A 13795-nucleotide genomic window follows, 5' to 3' on the forward strand; every position below is an offset into this window, starting at 1 on the left:
GCCTTCTCTTCCGTGAAGCAAACCCAACTGAAGGCACTCTCATTGCATTCAAAAAAGCCTGCAACTCGTGTCCATTCTCAAGAGAGCCAGAAAACAACATCTGTCCAACCTCAAGAATGAACTTTCAAACTTGTCTCCCTCCTCTAAAACCTGGTGGCACCTTGTTAAGTCTGTCTCCAGAGTATGCTTCGCCTCCATCCTTTCTCTCACTTTAAAAGCATCACAGCCGTGTACGCTCGTGAGAAGGCCGAATACCTAAATTCTGTGTTTGTTTCCAAATATTGTGTCCCCAACCTATCACTCTCTGTACCCATACTGGCTATAACCCTCCCATTTACTTTGTTAACAATCCTCTTTTGGAAGTTCAGTCTCTCAACTCCTGGGTCTCACTATCAGCCACAATCTTTCTTGGATAAACCACATTTCAAAGTTGGCCTTCAAAGCCAGTCGCTGACTGCACATCCTCTAATATATAAAGTCCTTCCTTGGCACACCTGACCTCCTCTCCACCGACAAGGCCTTCATCTGCAGCTTTATGGAGTACTGCTCTCCCCTCTGGGCTGATTTCCTCCTCCCCCCCCCCCACCATGTTACTGTAGGGCGCACAAAATCAACCATGAACTCCCTTCTGGTGAAACTCCAAAAATCCAGCCTCACTGCTTACCTCCACTCATTCTTTCCTCTCCTTCCCCACCTGTGGAACAAACTTCCACCATTCTCTTCAATCTCATTCTTCCCTCCAGGACTTAAAGACATCTGTTCATCACCATCTCAGATCATCCCCAATCTAAAACCATAATCTTTTCTGCCCTCGTTAACCCCCTCCCTCATTGAGGACACAGCACCCAACTGCACCACAAAAACAAGCCGGTAGGTGACATAGGTGGTCGCTATATAATTGCATACTAGTCATCCAGTTTTTGACAGATTGGGCTGAATTTTTTTGACAAAGAGGTTGATCATAGTGCACATAGAAGCGCGGAAGCTGATTTTTGATTTTCGAAAAAAAAATATATTTTTCGGATTTTTTTCAAAAATTTCAAAGTCCCGTTGCTCGGCAACGGTGGCATCCATAGCAACGGTGCTCAAAAGCATACAACTAGATCCTGGTATGAACCTACCAGTCAAGTTTCATCAAAATCGCTTGACTCCTCTGGCCTCCAGAGCTGTCCATTACATACAAACAAACAGACAAGCCGGTAGGCGATATGGGTGGTCGCTACATAATTGCATACTAGTCATACAGTTTTTGACGGATCGGGCTGAAAATTTTTGACAAAGAGGATGATTATAGTACTCATAAAAGTGCAGAAGCCGATTTTTGATTTTCGAAATGTTTTTTTTTTAGGATTTTTCAAAAATTTCAAAGTCCCGTTGCTAGGCAACGGTGGTGTCCATAACAGCGGTGCTCAAAAGCATGCAACTAGATGCTGGTATGAACCTACCTGTCAAGTTTCATCAAAATCGGTTGACTCCTCTGGCCTCCAGAGCTGTCGGTTACATACAAACATACAGACAGACGGAAAAAGTGAAAATAAGGGTACTCTAGCGACCACCCAACAGACATACAGACAGACCGAAAACCTGAGAATAACGGCAGTCGAGCGACCACCCAACAGACATACAGACAGACGGAAAACCTGAGAATAACGGTAGTTCAGCGACCACCCAATAGGATATGGAGATGTTACATTTAAATAAATAAATATGGAGGAAGTGAAGATTATAGGTGGTTCCGTAGACATATGTTTATAAAATAATTAAATAATTCAAGGGGTGTGTCAGTGGAGATGGTAATGTGTATATAAATAAATAACTAATTTGAAGTTATGTGTTGGTGGTGCAGGTGGAAAAGTGTATATAAATAAATAAATAATTCAAGGTGGTAAATAGGTCACGGTGATGGCAAAATTTATAAAAAATATATTAATAATTTTAATCCAAGCTGGTATGTCACTGGTGGTGGTGATGCCTGATGGTGTAGTTTATAAAACTATATAAATACGTCAAAGGTGTGTGTTGGTAGTGGAAATGGTAAAGGGCATATAAATAAGTAATGGTTCCCGAAATAATGTACAATATTGCACTATTTATTCTCTCCAGTAAAAAAACAAAATGCTTCGCTTCCAAAAATTCCAAATTGGCCCTGATCCCAAAATCAGTTGATATTCGTCATGCCAATGAGTACCAGTATACTGGGCCGGTGTATACCCCAGTTAAAATAGGTGTACCATATCCCTGTGTCGTAAGAGGCGACCAGGGTTGCGTCAGGAAGGGCATCCGGCGTAAAACATGTGCCAAATCACAATGCGGATCATACGGATGATCCGCTGTGTCAACCCCTAACGGGAGCAGCCGAAAGAAGAAGATTCGTCATGCCAAAATATTATTACATTGATTGGCCGAATACAAAAGAAATGCATCGTCTTTTTCAAGTGGAAGCTACGGGTGGACGGGCAGATGCATTGACAGGGCCCAAAATGTAAGTCCTTAGTTGGGCTTATGCCCGGTTTGGGGATAATAATATTATTCTGGGCCAAGCGCAGTCAAAAAAGTCACACAATACTGTCCTTTAAGCTGGCTCAAGCACAGGTAGCTCAAACTTGGGGTGTTTTAAAACTGAAAGTTCTGCCATCGAGGGTCTGCGATGTCCACAGTAGTCCCTAACAAAGCCAAACTTTCGACACAAATTGTGTCATTTTGGGATGTCATTTTAGGGAATTATGTGATGTGAATTTTTTAAACCTTTTTTAATTCGGTGGATTTTTGCGATTTCCAGGCTGACTTGCAGACCTCAACACTTGTTTCTCACTTCTTACGTCTGTGGCACCATCTTCCAGTGACTCTTGTGCCTCACTGTTCCCACCAGGACTTGAAGCATACAGCGTACCACAATTTCTTGCCATCCCGAAGTCTGACCCATGATATTTATTACCCCCATTAACCCATCTCTTCTTTTCCTGTTCGTCCATTCCCTTCATGTTTGTCCCACTATCAGTTCTACCATGTTCTTCCCTGAGCCTCGCTTCTGTAAAAAAAAAAAAACCCAGAAAGAACAAGTCTTAGACCAGCAGCTTGAGAGCCAGTGTGAGCAGAACACAATTCATTGCTGAACTCTCACTTGTTCTTTAAGGGAGGAATCGTTCAATATTTTTTTTCCTACATTTGATGTAAAGTGTTTTTGACAGTTACACTTTATTACAAATCAGATTAGTTGGTACGAATTTATAACCCTGCATATCTTCCTGTTGTTCCAATACTTTTGGTAATACAGTATATGCATGTGCAAAAATGTGCTAAAGAACTGCGTAAACAGAGTTCTTTTTTATCCGATCCTGTTGCTGGCTCAGAGCAGGCGGTGGTTCAGAAAGCCTTTTAGTATTCACGAGATCGCTTTGTTCCACAACTTTTCATCTTCATTGCTGTGAAAACATTAAAGCCTTATTAAAACTACTGCAGAAGCAATCAGTGACCTCTGCTTATTCCCATAACTGGCAGTTTAGAAGCTATTTATTCTCAAACAGCGAGAAGTAAATAAGTCACTGATGAAATCACCATACTCTTTACAAAGTGCACTCGCCTTTGAGATGCAGGGTTGGCCAGAGAGCTTCACAAGAAGAGGGACCTTTTTTACTTCCTACCTCCTTTCACACTCCACCCATCCCCCACATTAAATGTGCCTCCGTGCATTCATAATTTTCACCGATAATGATCACCGTCGCTAACAGACCTTACATCGCTCCCCACAAATGTGACATTTCCGAGCAATCGCTTAACCCGTCCACCGGTGTGAAAGTGACGGCCAAGATATTGCTCTTCATCTCTACGCCCTGTGCTCTCCTCCTAATTGGATGGTCCAAAGGACCCTCTGGCTAATTTTCCAATTAAAATGAGTTTTGCATGAGATGGCTGGCGGGCTTTGAGACTGAGTGTTGGGGCTTTGGTGTTGTGGGCTAAAAGGGGGATGGGGAGTTCGAAATAGGTAGGTTTGGGAGGGGAGGAGTGTACTGCCGTGGTGGCTTGTTAGATGGATAACAAACGTGCTGTTTGGAGATGTAGAATATGGAGAAAGGTGAAAGTAGATTTAAAGAAATTCTGATGCAATGTCAGCACTCAGCAGCAAGAATATTAACTGCGGTTCCAGACGCTGTCCCGGTGGTGGAATTGGAAGAAGAGGCAGGTCAGTGTGACATTTTCACACGATTGGAGACTCACAAGGGATCAATTGCATTTTAGGAAGAGCAGGCACTGCAATCTTCTCAAAGCCTTTGATTTTATGCTTCACATGTGAAAAAATATGGGGATCATTTCATTAAGCTGCCATTGACATCTTGATCATTTTTTTACAGCAAGAAATAAAGAAAAACATAAACAAATTAGAAGGGCACTCGGTAGAGCGCATTCCTCCTCCAAGCAATGCCTGATCCATGAGAACATATCGGGCACATTATATTTTTAAAATATCATGCTGTATATCGTTTTTGGCCCCATCTCCCAGTGGTGAAGAATCACTGTAATAAGTAAATAATTCTTGTATCTCGATCCGGATTCGGATATTCAACAAAATTGAATCAATTTGTCCTTGTCACATATACAACCTGTCCACCAAGTTTCATCCAAATCCGTCCACAACGTTTTGAGATATCATGCACACAAACGAACAAACGATAAAAATACGTCGTGCAGAGCACGATACTTGCAAAATCCACCCCCCTCTCCAAAGGTTGCCATGGATACATCAAATTGTCTATTTCATTAAGATTAAAATTGACAATCTTAATCAAACCTTCCATCAATCGGATGAAAATGGATTATTTTTCAGATTGAAATTGATGATTTTAGAAGTTTGACCTTGAATTGACCTTTGAACTTTTGATCTCCAAAATAGCTGGTTTCGCAATTCAGTAATGTACTATGCAATTACTGTTTAACCTTCAAGTCAATCGGATGAAAATTGATGATTTTTCAGTATTAATTTATGATTTTAGGAGTTTGACCTTGAGTTGACGTTTGACCTCAAAAATAATTATTTTTCCCAATCCAGTGACGTAATATGCAAATCGTGTTCAAATTTCAAGTCAATTCGATGAAAAATGATGATTTTAGAAATTTGACCTCAAGATGACCTTTGACCTTTGACCTCAAAATTAATAATCTTCTCAATTGAGAGTACCTCTACAACCTGGTGAAGTTTCATGATGATCGGTATAGAATTGTGTCTTGTCGGCAATAAACAGACAGACAAACAAACAGACAGAAAGGGGTGAAAACATAACCTCCTTCACCTTCGGTGGTGGAGGTAATTAAGAAAGGGATCAGCTCAGCATCCTGTGGCTATGTTTTTAAATATGTCTGAAGGGTTAATTTATCATGATCACATTTCTTTTGTCACTTGGCACATCATCTCAACAGATAATATGCAGTAATTTCCATTTCTCTCTTTCTTTGTTTCTCTTTTTTTCTCTCTTTCTTTCTTTCGTTCTTCCTTTCTCTCTTTCTTCTTTCTTTCTCTCTTTCTTTGTTTCTTCCTCTCTTTCTTTCTCTTTTTTTCTCTCTTTCTTTCGTTCTCTCTTTCTTTCTCTCTTTCTTTCTCTCTTTCTCCCTCTTTCTTTCTTTCTCTCTTTCTTTCTCTCTTTCTCCCTCTTTCTTTCTTTCTCTCTCTCTCTCTCTCTCTCTCTCTCTCTCTCTCTCTCTCTCTCTCTCTCTCTCTCTCTCTCTCTCTCTCTCTCTCTCTCTCTCTCTCTCTCTCTCTCTCTCTCTCTCTCTCTCTATCTATCTATCTATCTATCTATCTATCTCTGGATCATGAAGTGCAATGTACAATTCAGGTTTCTGATCTTCTTTATTCACTTCTTGCCCTCTTTTGTTGGCAGCTCAACTTAGTGTCGGCAGTTACACTGTCCAAGAGCTGTGCACTGACAGATGGCACGTCACGACTCCAGGCAGCACAAGGAATGCCTCAGACCCCCAGCACCCCGACACCAGCCCCAACTGCACTCACCTCAAACCCTTTGGGTCCATTGGTATCTAACATGGGACATGCCTCACATCCTCCTCCATTCCCACCTGTTCTCACGTCAACTGCTGGGATGCAGTCACATCCTCATGCTGCAGGACTAACGCCCATTCGCCGTCGTCACTCAGACAAGTACAGCATCCCTGTTGGTGCGGGTAGGTTCATCATATTTGAAACCTGGCCTGAGATAACATACAAAATCTTTCTTGAGTAAACAAGGTCAACTGTGTCTTGAGTAACAAATGCAGCATATTTGTTAGCAATATACGAATGAATACACATTTTAAATCACAAAAGACTTTCACTCTCTGCTGGTCATGTATCATTTAAAACTTAATATTTAGGAAATTATGGAAGTCAAACCTTTCATTTTTCTGAAGCCCTATTCCCAGAATTTACTTGCATCTCATTTCAACAATTGCAAAACAATGTAATGAAACCAGAAAAAAATGAAACTTTAAAAATATTGAATATTTCAATGTTGCAAAATGCCCTCATTCATGAAACTAAAACATATAATATTTACTATTTATTTATTTATTTTGTATACCTTGTCGAGGCTTGTATGAGAACTAAGAGATAACGTTCAAAATCATTTAAGCATTGTTCACCTGGTGTTGGCTTTGTGGTTCAGGTGGCTGGCTTGGGACCGAAGGGTCCTGAGTTTGAGGCCCTGCCCACCATTGAATTAACACTAGGTGGGGTTGACTCAGCCTGTAATCCTCGAGATTGGCAGAATGATAAGCAGTGTACTGGGGAAATAACTATTTGGGGTAACCTGTGTTGGAGTGGTGACCCATCCAGGACTGTACTCCTTGCCAATGAGATTGCCTCAGCAGTCCCGATGCCCATTTATGCCACAAAGGAAATGGTATTATTATATTATTATTTAAGCATTGTTCATAAAGGATTGTGTCTTATTGAATCAAGTGTTGGTTTTCACTTTCTTGCTTCTTGTTTTATTTGCCTTTGTCAAAAAACTTTTAGAGTGAGCAATGTACAGGCCTCGCAAAAATGTGAAATAACATCAGCAGCTATGGCAGATTTAAGCATTCGGGCAGCATTTGTTTTCAAGATTATAGCAACAAGCTCGAATGAGCTAAGATCCTCGTCCTCTTAATGATGACGTTATAAAAACGAATATGACGTCATTGGGATGTATCAGGTTTGCGATAAATTATCTGTGCTAATGCCCGGCTTGATTCCTGCAAACAAAATTCAAACAGCTTGCCTAGTTTCGGAGATAATGGTGTCGGCGCTTTCCATTAGCGGCGATATTATGACGTCAACTTTTTTTTCTAGGAAGAATTTCCAAAATCGGAGATGGTTACTGTCTGCGCGTGGGCTTTCTGCATATACATGGCAAGTTTCACGCAGATCCGATGAAAACTCTGGGTTGTGAAACAAAAAATGTCAAAAAATAGGAATGACGTCATAAAAATTGATATGACGTCATAGTGATGTATCATATGTGCGGTAATTCATCTCTGCTAATGCCCTGTTCGATTCTCGCAAACAGAACTCAAAAAGCTTGCCGAGTTTCGGAGATAATTTTTTAGGCGATTTCCATTAGCGGAGATATTTTGACATCATAACTTTTTTTCCTGGGAGGAATTTTCGAAATCGGAGATGGTTACTGTCTGTGCAGGGTATTTTTACATATATATACACCAAGTTTCAGGAAGTTTCGATGAAAACTGTCGGCTGTGAAACAAAAAAGTCCACAAGAACAACAACCTGAGTAAAACTTTGAGATCCTCCACAAGGATCTAAAAACCAGTCTTTGTGCAAAATGAGAGTACAATTGACTTTCCAATGCCTGAAACACACTGCTCAAAGGCCTTTAGGGAAAATACGAGGTGTTTAGATTTTTCACTGCTATTGTGAATAAAGGCCAAACACAAGTACTCTTGTGGCATGATGTCTACTGGCAAGGTCCCTGAAGGGTTTACGGAACTTTCCATTTTCCTTTTCCTCCCATGTTCAGTGCACACTCTTGTGCTGTCTTCAGTTCATTTTGCAAGTCACGATGTCGTGAAAATGTTGCCACTGGGTGGAAGCCGGTGCAAGGCCTGGCCCCAAAGTCTTGAGCAAGGATGTGCTTTTCCTACACATCCTTGAATCTCTTTTGTCATTGTTACCCAACACCCTCCATCCTCCATGGTTCTTTATTCTGCATTGGCTATAGAAACTTGCCAGGTCAAGCTTTGGGAATTTAACTGCAGGAGCAGAAAAAAAAAAATATATATATATATATATAATAAAGGATAAAAACTTTCTGGTTCTGAGGGCACATGGCAAACTTTATTTTGCACCACATATTGTCTATTCAACCTTTGTTTCCAGAAAGCATTTCTGTGTATCCAAAACTTTATTTTCTTCCAACTATCCTTGATTAGTCTCCAGAACCTTGAAAGTGCATTTTTTTTTTTTGAAAGAAAATGAGAGTGAAGGAAACCCATGAGGCAGAATGGTTACACGCAGAGGTGAATGCCATCAGAGTAGCCGCATTTGCACAGAAAAGATGTACATTGAGAGTGACAACTCGACTTTAACACATTCTCCCAAGACAGCACGCACTCAATTAATTTACCCACTTATGGGTTTCGCTTCTCACATCTCCCAAACATATACAAGGATTTGCTACAGTAATTCATCAATTTTCACTACCTCCTAATGACTACCCATTTGATGCACAACCCATTGATTTTGGTTTTGCGATTTTTGCAAACTGCACAGTATGTCATTGCTTTTGGTGCACGTTAGTTATTGTTTTGTAAAGTTATTCTTTGCTATTCGTATGATCCACGAATAATCACTGCTTCTTTGAAGTGAAACTTTGCATGTATTTTGTTTTTGATTTTGATAAATGTGTTGCATATTGGAGATGAATATGGAACAGGTAACTTTACCTAACCACATCTTAAGTAATGACAATTTACTCGTGATTAATCTGCTGGGCACAATACTTGTTTATACATATACATTTTTTTGATGATTCACAAAATAATGTGGATATGTAAAAAGGTACTTGGTATATTCATGTAGCAGCATTGTGGTCTTTTGTGACTTTATTTTCTAGACCTTGCGCAGAACTATGAGTTCTATACAAATGCTGAAGTCAGGCCACCATTCACCTACGCAGCTCTTATACGACAGGTAAACAAACAACATCTCCGTCAATCTTTCTTCTGTCTTTTCTTTTCATTCCCTTTGCTGTGGTACTGTATGAAATCTTTTTGTCACATTGATTCACACAATTATTTTTTGTTGTTGTTTTTTTTTTATAGAAATATCATAAAAGCTGACACAAAGACAATCCATAGAGCAAAAACATCTGTCTATTATTCTGAGGCAGGTAAAAAGGGATTCATTATCAAGCACCACATAATACTGTTCATTTTTCTGGTGTCATCTATTGAAGCAAGGCCCTGGTCTTGAAACCACAAGGGCTCGGGCAAGAGCAATTACCGATTTATTCCACCTCTGGTGGAAATTTTGTGTATTTTGGGCCTACTTGGGGTAAGGAAGAAAGCGTGCTATTTCTTCGGGCAGCAGCAGTGTGTGTGTGTGTGTGTGTGTGTGTGTGTGTGTGTGTGTGTGTGTGTGTGTGTGTGTGTGTGTGTGTGTGTGTGTGTGTGTGTGTGTGTGTGTGTGTGTGTGTGTGTGTGTGTGTGTGTGTGTGTGTGAGAGATGCACATCCTGACTGTTTGGTGTCAGACTATATCCAATGCAGATCGGGGGAATGCTCATCACACTCCAAATGTTGTGATATGTACATGTGTGTGTGTATGTATGTATATATATATATATATTACATACATATATATATATATATATATATATATATATATATATATATATATATATATATATATATATATATATACATATATATATATATATATATATATATATATATATATATATATATACATATACATACGAGATCCATCTAAAAAGTAACGGGACTGAGTTTGCTGTGTGCTCCACTTACACAACTTGAATGAACGGGTTGCGTCACAGTCTTTCGTAACATTCCAGCAATATGTGAATATATATATATATATACATATGTATATATGTATATATATGTATATATATATATATACATATATATATATATACATATATATATATATATATATATATATATATATATATATATATATATATATATATATATATATATATATATATATATATGATTGGTGATGGTTGACTGCGCGCATTGTGTGATTTTTTACAGGTCGTGCTGTACACGTTGTCTAGTCTGAGTCGTCGCGCTATGAGTCGTGAGCAGAGAGCCAATCTGAAGTTTCTTGCCAAGCTTGGAAAAACACCTTCCAAATCCTTCGCAATGTTGCAGCAAGTCTACGGGGAAGAAACGATGTTACGTACACATGCATTTGAATGGCACAAGAGGTTCAAAGAGGGACGGGAGGAGGTTGAAGACGATCCAGGGTCTGGAAGACCTTCAACGAGCCAAATGGCGGAAAACATAGAGCGTGTGAAGCAGATGGTGTGCGCAGATCGTCGACTCACAGTTCGGATGATTGCTGAGGAACTTTCCATCAACAAGGACACTGTCTGGAGCATCATCACTGAAAATCTCGAAATGTGCAAGGTGTGCGCAAAGATGGTACCCAAGATGTTGTCCGAGGACCAGAAACAGCAAAGAGTCACTGTCTGTCGAGACATTATCAAGCACCTCTAGGACGGTCGAGACCTGCTCGGGAGAGTCATTACTGGCGATGAATCGTGGATATTTGAATACGATCCCGAGACCAAACGGCAGAGTCGTCAGTGGAAAAGTCCGGCATCACCAAGACCAAAAAAAGCAAGGATGTCGAATTCGATGGTCAAGGTGATGCTCATCGTGTTTTTTGACATCAAGGGCATTGTCCACTTCGAGTTTCTCCGACAGGGTCAAACAGTGAATCGATACGTGTACAAGGAGATCCTCCCGCGCCTCATGAGATCAGTCTGGGACAAGAGGAGGGATCTGTGGGAGAACAACGCCTGGGTGCTCCACCATGACAATGCCCCTGCTCACAGTGCCCTGAGCATCCGACAGTTTCTGGCAGAGATGAAAGTGCCAACTCTGGAGCAATCCCCGTATTCGCCAAACTTGGCCCCTTGTGATTTTTTCCTATTCCCCAAGCTCAAGAGGGTGATCAAGGGGACCAGATTTCCTGATGTGGAGGCCATTAAAATGGCCGTGATGACGGAGCTCCAGAGGATTCCAGAAGAAGCCTTCCAGGGGTGTATCGAAGCATGGAAGAAGAGGAGGGACAAGTGTGTGAGACTAGAGGGAAACTATTTTGAAGGGGACAAGCTGTGATTTCAATATATTTTTTGGAATAAATTTTCTGTGAAGTCAGTCCCGGTACTTTTTAGACGGATCTCATGGATATATATATATATATATATATATATATATATATATATATATATATATATATATATATATATATATATATATATATATATATATATGACCGTTTTTACAGCCATTTTTCCCTGCTGTGCAGGGGTTTGGCTTTTTCTTGAGGCAATGTTTTATGGCCGGATGCCCTTCCTGACGCCAACCCTGGTCGCCTCTTACGACACACAGGGATATGGTGCACCTATTCTAACCGGGGCATACACCGCGACCTGTACACTGGCACTCATTTCGCTGACCTCGGAAGGATGACAGGCTGAGTCAACCCCCTGGTGTTAATTCAACAGTAAACGGGGCTTGAACTCAGGACCCTTGGATCCCAAGCCGCCACCCTAACCACTAAGCCAACACCAGGCTTATATATATATATATATATATATATATATATATATATATATATATATATATATATATATATATATATATATATATATATATATATATATATATATATATATATATATATATATATATATATATATGTATGTATGTAGTCATACACAGATATATATAGTCACGTCCAAGTATCCGTTAACACAAAATTACTCAGAGCCGGGACTTTTCGTCCTGAGGGATGGTCCAAGCCATCTTTTAAGGCACCGCGTTCAATTTTACTTCACTTTTTCCATTCCCCGAGCTCCTCCAAATGAGCCGAAACGACGGCAAACCCACATGGAAAGCATATGGCTGAAACATGATCTTACCTTTTAAAGAATTTATTACCTCCACCACGAAGGTGAAGGAGGTTATGTTTTCACCCCTTTTTGTCTGTTTGTAACTTACGAAATCTAAAGATTTCGTAAGTATATTGATGACTTCCATTTGTTTGTTTGTTTGTTTGTAGGCACAATAACTCGAGAACGGAAGAAGCTACCAATGTCAAGTTACACCACTTGATTCAGGAGGGTGATGGCTAGTGCTGATTAGATTTTGGTCAAAATCGGTCAAAGGTCAAGGTCACAGTGAGGTCAAATATTCGATTTTTGATGGTTTGGTACAGATAACTCGAGAACGGAAGAAGCTACCAATGTCAAGTTACACCACTTGATTCAGGAGGGTGATGGCTAGTGCTGATTAGATTTTGGTCAAAATCGGTCAAAGGTCAAGGTCACAGTGAGGTCAAACATTCGATTTTTGATGGTTTGGTACAAAATCATCATAGAAACTTCTGGTTTGCGTCGCTACCTTCTCTAGAGACAGCTTTTATTAGACAAGGTCCGAGGTCAAGTTGACGATTTCGTAAGTACCAGTCTATGACTGCTTGTTTGTTTGTCTGTTTGTTTGTTTGTCTGTTTGTTTGTTTGCATGCAGGATATCTCAAAACATTGGAGACGGATTCAGACGAAAGTTGGTGGACACTTTGGGTGTGCGGCAAGGTTGAATTGATTTGATTTTGGTGAAGATCCGAAGGCGGATCTGGTTATGAGAATTATTTAAACTTTAAATTGATTCTTTGCCATTGAGAGATAGGGCTAAAAATTATATATAGCATGATATTTCAAAAATGTATTGGGCCTTATATGTTCTCGTTGATCAGGCATCGTGTGGCGGAGGCATGCGATCTACCGAGTGCCCTTTTAGTTTTTATTATGAAAAGCACAGGGAAAAGGGTCGACAAGATGCTACAATAACGGAACAAACCAAATTATTCAAAAAGACACAAAAAGGGAGAATGCGATCTGCAAAGTTACATATACAATTGAGAAATAAAAGCTCCAATACCACCCTCTTGGCAACACAGATATGACTTTCACAATACAACAATAATGCAGGCGGGACTTCTGTTTTATTTACGATGACCAGGGTGAACGCAGGCCTCAATACAATGGTGTCTGCATTAAAGACCAGGTTCCTGAAGAGAGCCAGTCAGGCACCTGGTCTTTACAGCAGACACGATTGCCTGCTTGTCTCATGTGGACTCCATGGTCAGAACTCCGTTCTCTTCTTCCTCCTTGTGGAATCTCTCATGGGTCCCGCCCATGGTGGTGACCCCACTAAAAATATCAGTACATCTTTTTTGGGGGCTCGACAGCCCACTGTGCCACCATGGCTGGCATACACTGTCAAGATAGATTGCAACTGGCCTTTCACACACGTGAGCCTCTGCAATGGGAAATCCTCAACGAGCCCCAACTGCCTACAACAACAACTTTTTGTGCATATATAATTAATCTTACCCTGTCTATAAATTGCATATGCTGTCTCAGTGTCACGTGTAACAAACGGCTTACTCTAACAGATCCCTCTTACATGGCAATCTGACCTACTTGAGACACGGACCATACTACACTTACCACAGTCAAGTTATGGATCCCCCTCAAGCCCTTTCCACA

General features: G+C 40.3%; 1 protein-coding gene across 10 annotated transcripts in view; it reads left to right on the forward strand.

Annotated features, from left to right (window-relative positions):
- LOC147020180 (forkhead box protein P1-B-like) overlaps nucleotides 1–13795 on the forward strand; it is a 737853-nt gene that overhangs the window by 558366 nt on the left and 165692 nt on the right. For 9 of the 10 annotated variants that reach the window (XM_085895286.1, XM_085895292.1, XM_085895293.1 and 6 more), the window contains 2 exons: nucleotides 5874–6171; nucleotides 9099–9175. In XM_085895286.1, the coding sequence (XP_085751412.1) occupies nucleotides 5874–6171; nucleotides 9099–9175 (375 nt within the window). The remainder of the gene's footprint in view (nucleotides 1–5873; nucleotides 6172–9098; nucleotides 9176–13795) is intronic. The other variant, XM_085895291.1, reaches the window with a different exon arrangement.

This window comes from Eptatretus burgeri, chromosome 9, assembly GCF_056783735.1.
Source record: "Eptatretus burgeri isolate ZD-2024b chromosome 9, Ebu_testis_v1, whole genome shotgun sequence".
In the NCBI taxonomy this organism is placed as follows: domain Eukaryota; kingdom Metazoa; phylum Chordata; class Myxini; order Myxiniformes; family Myxinidae; genus Eptatretus; species Eptatretus burgeri.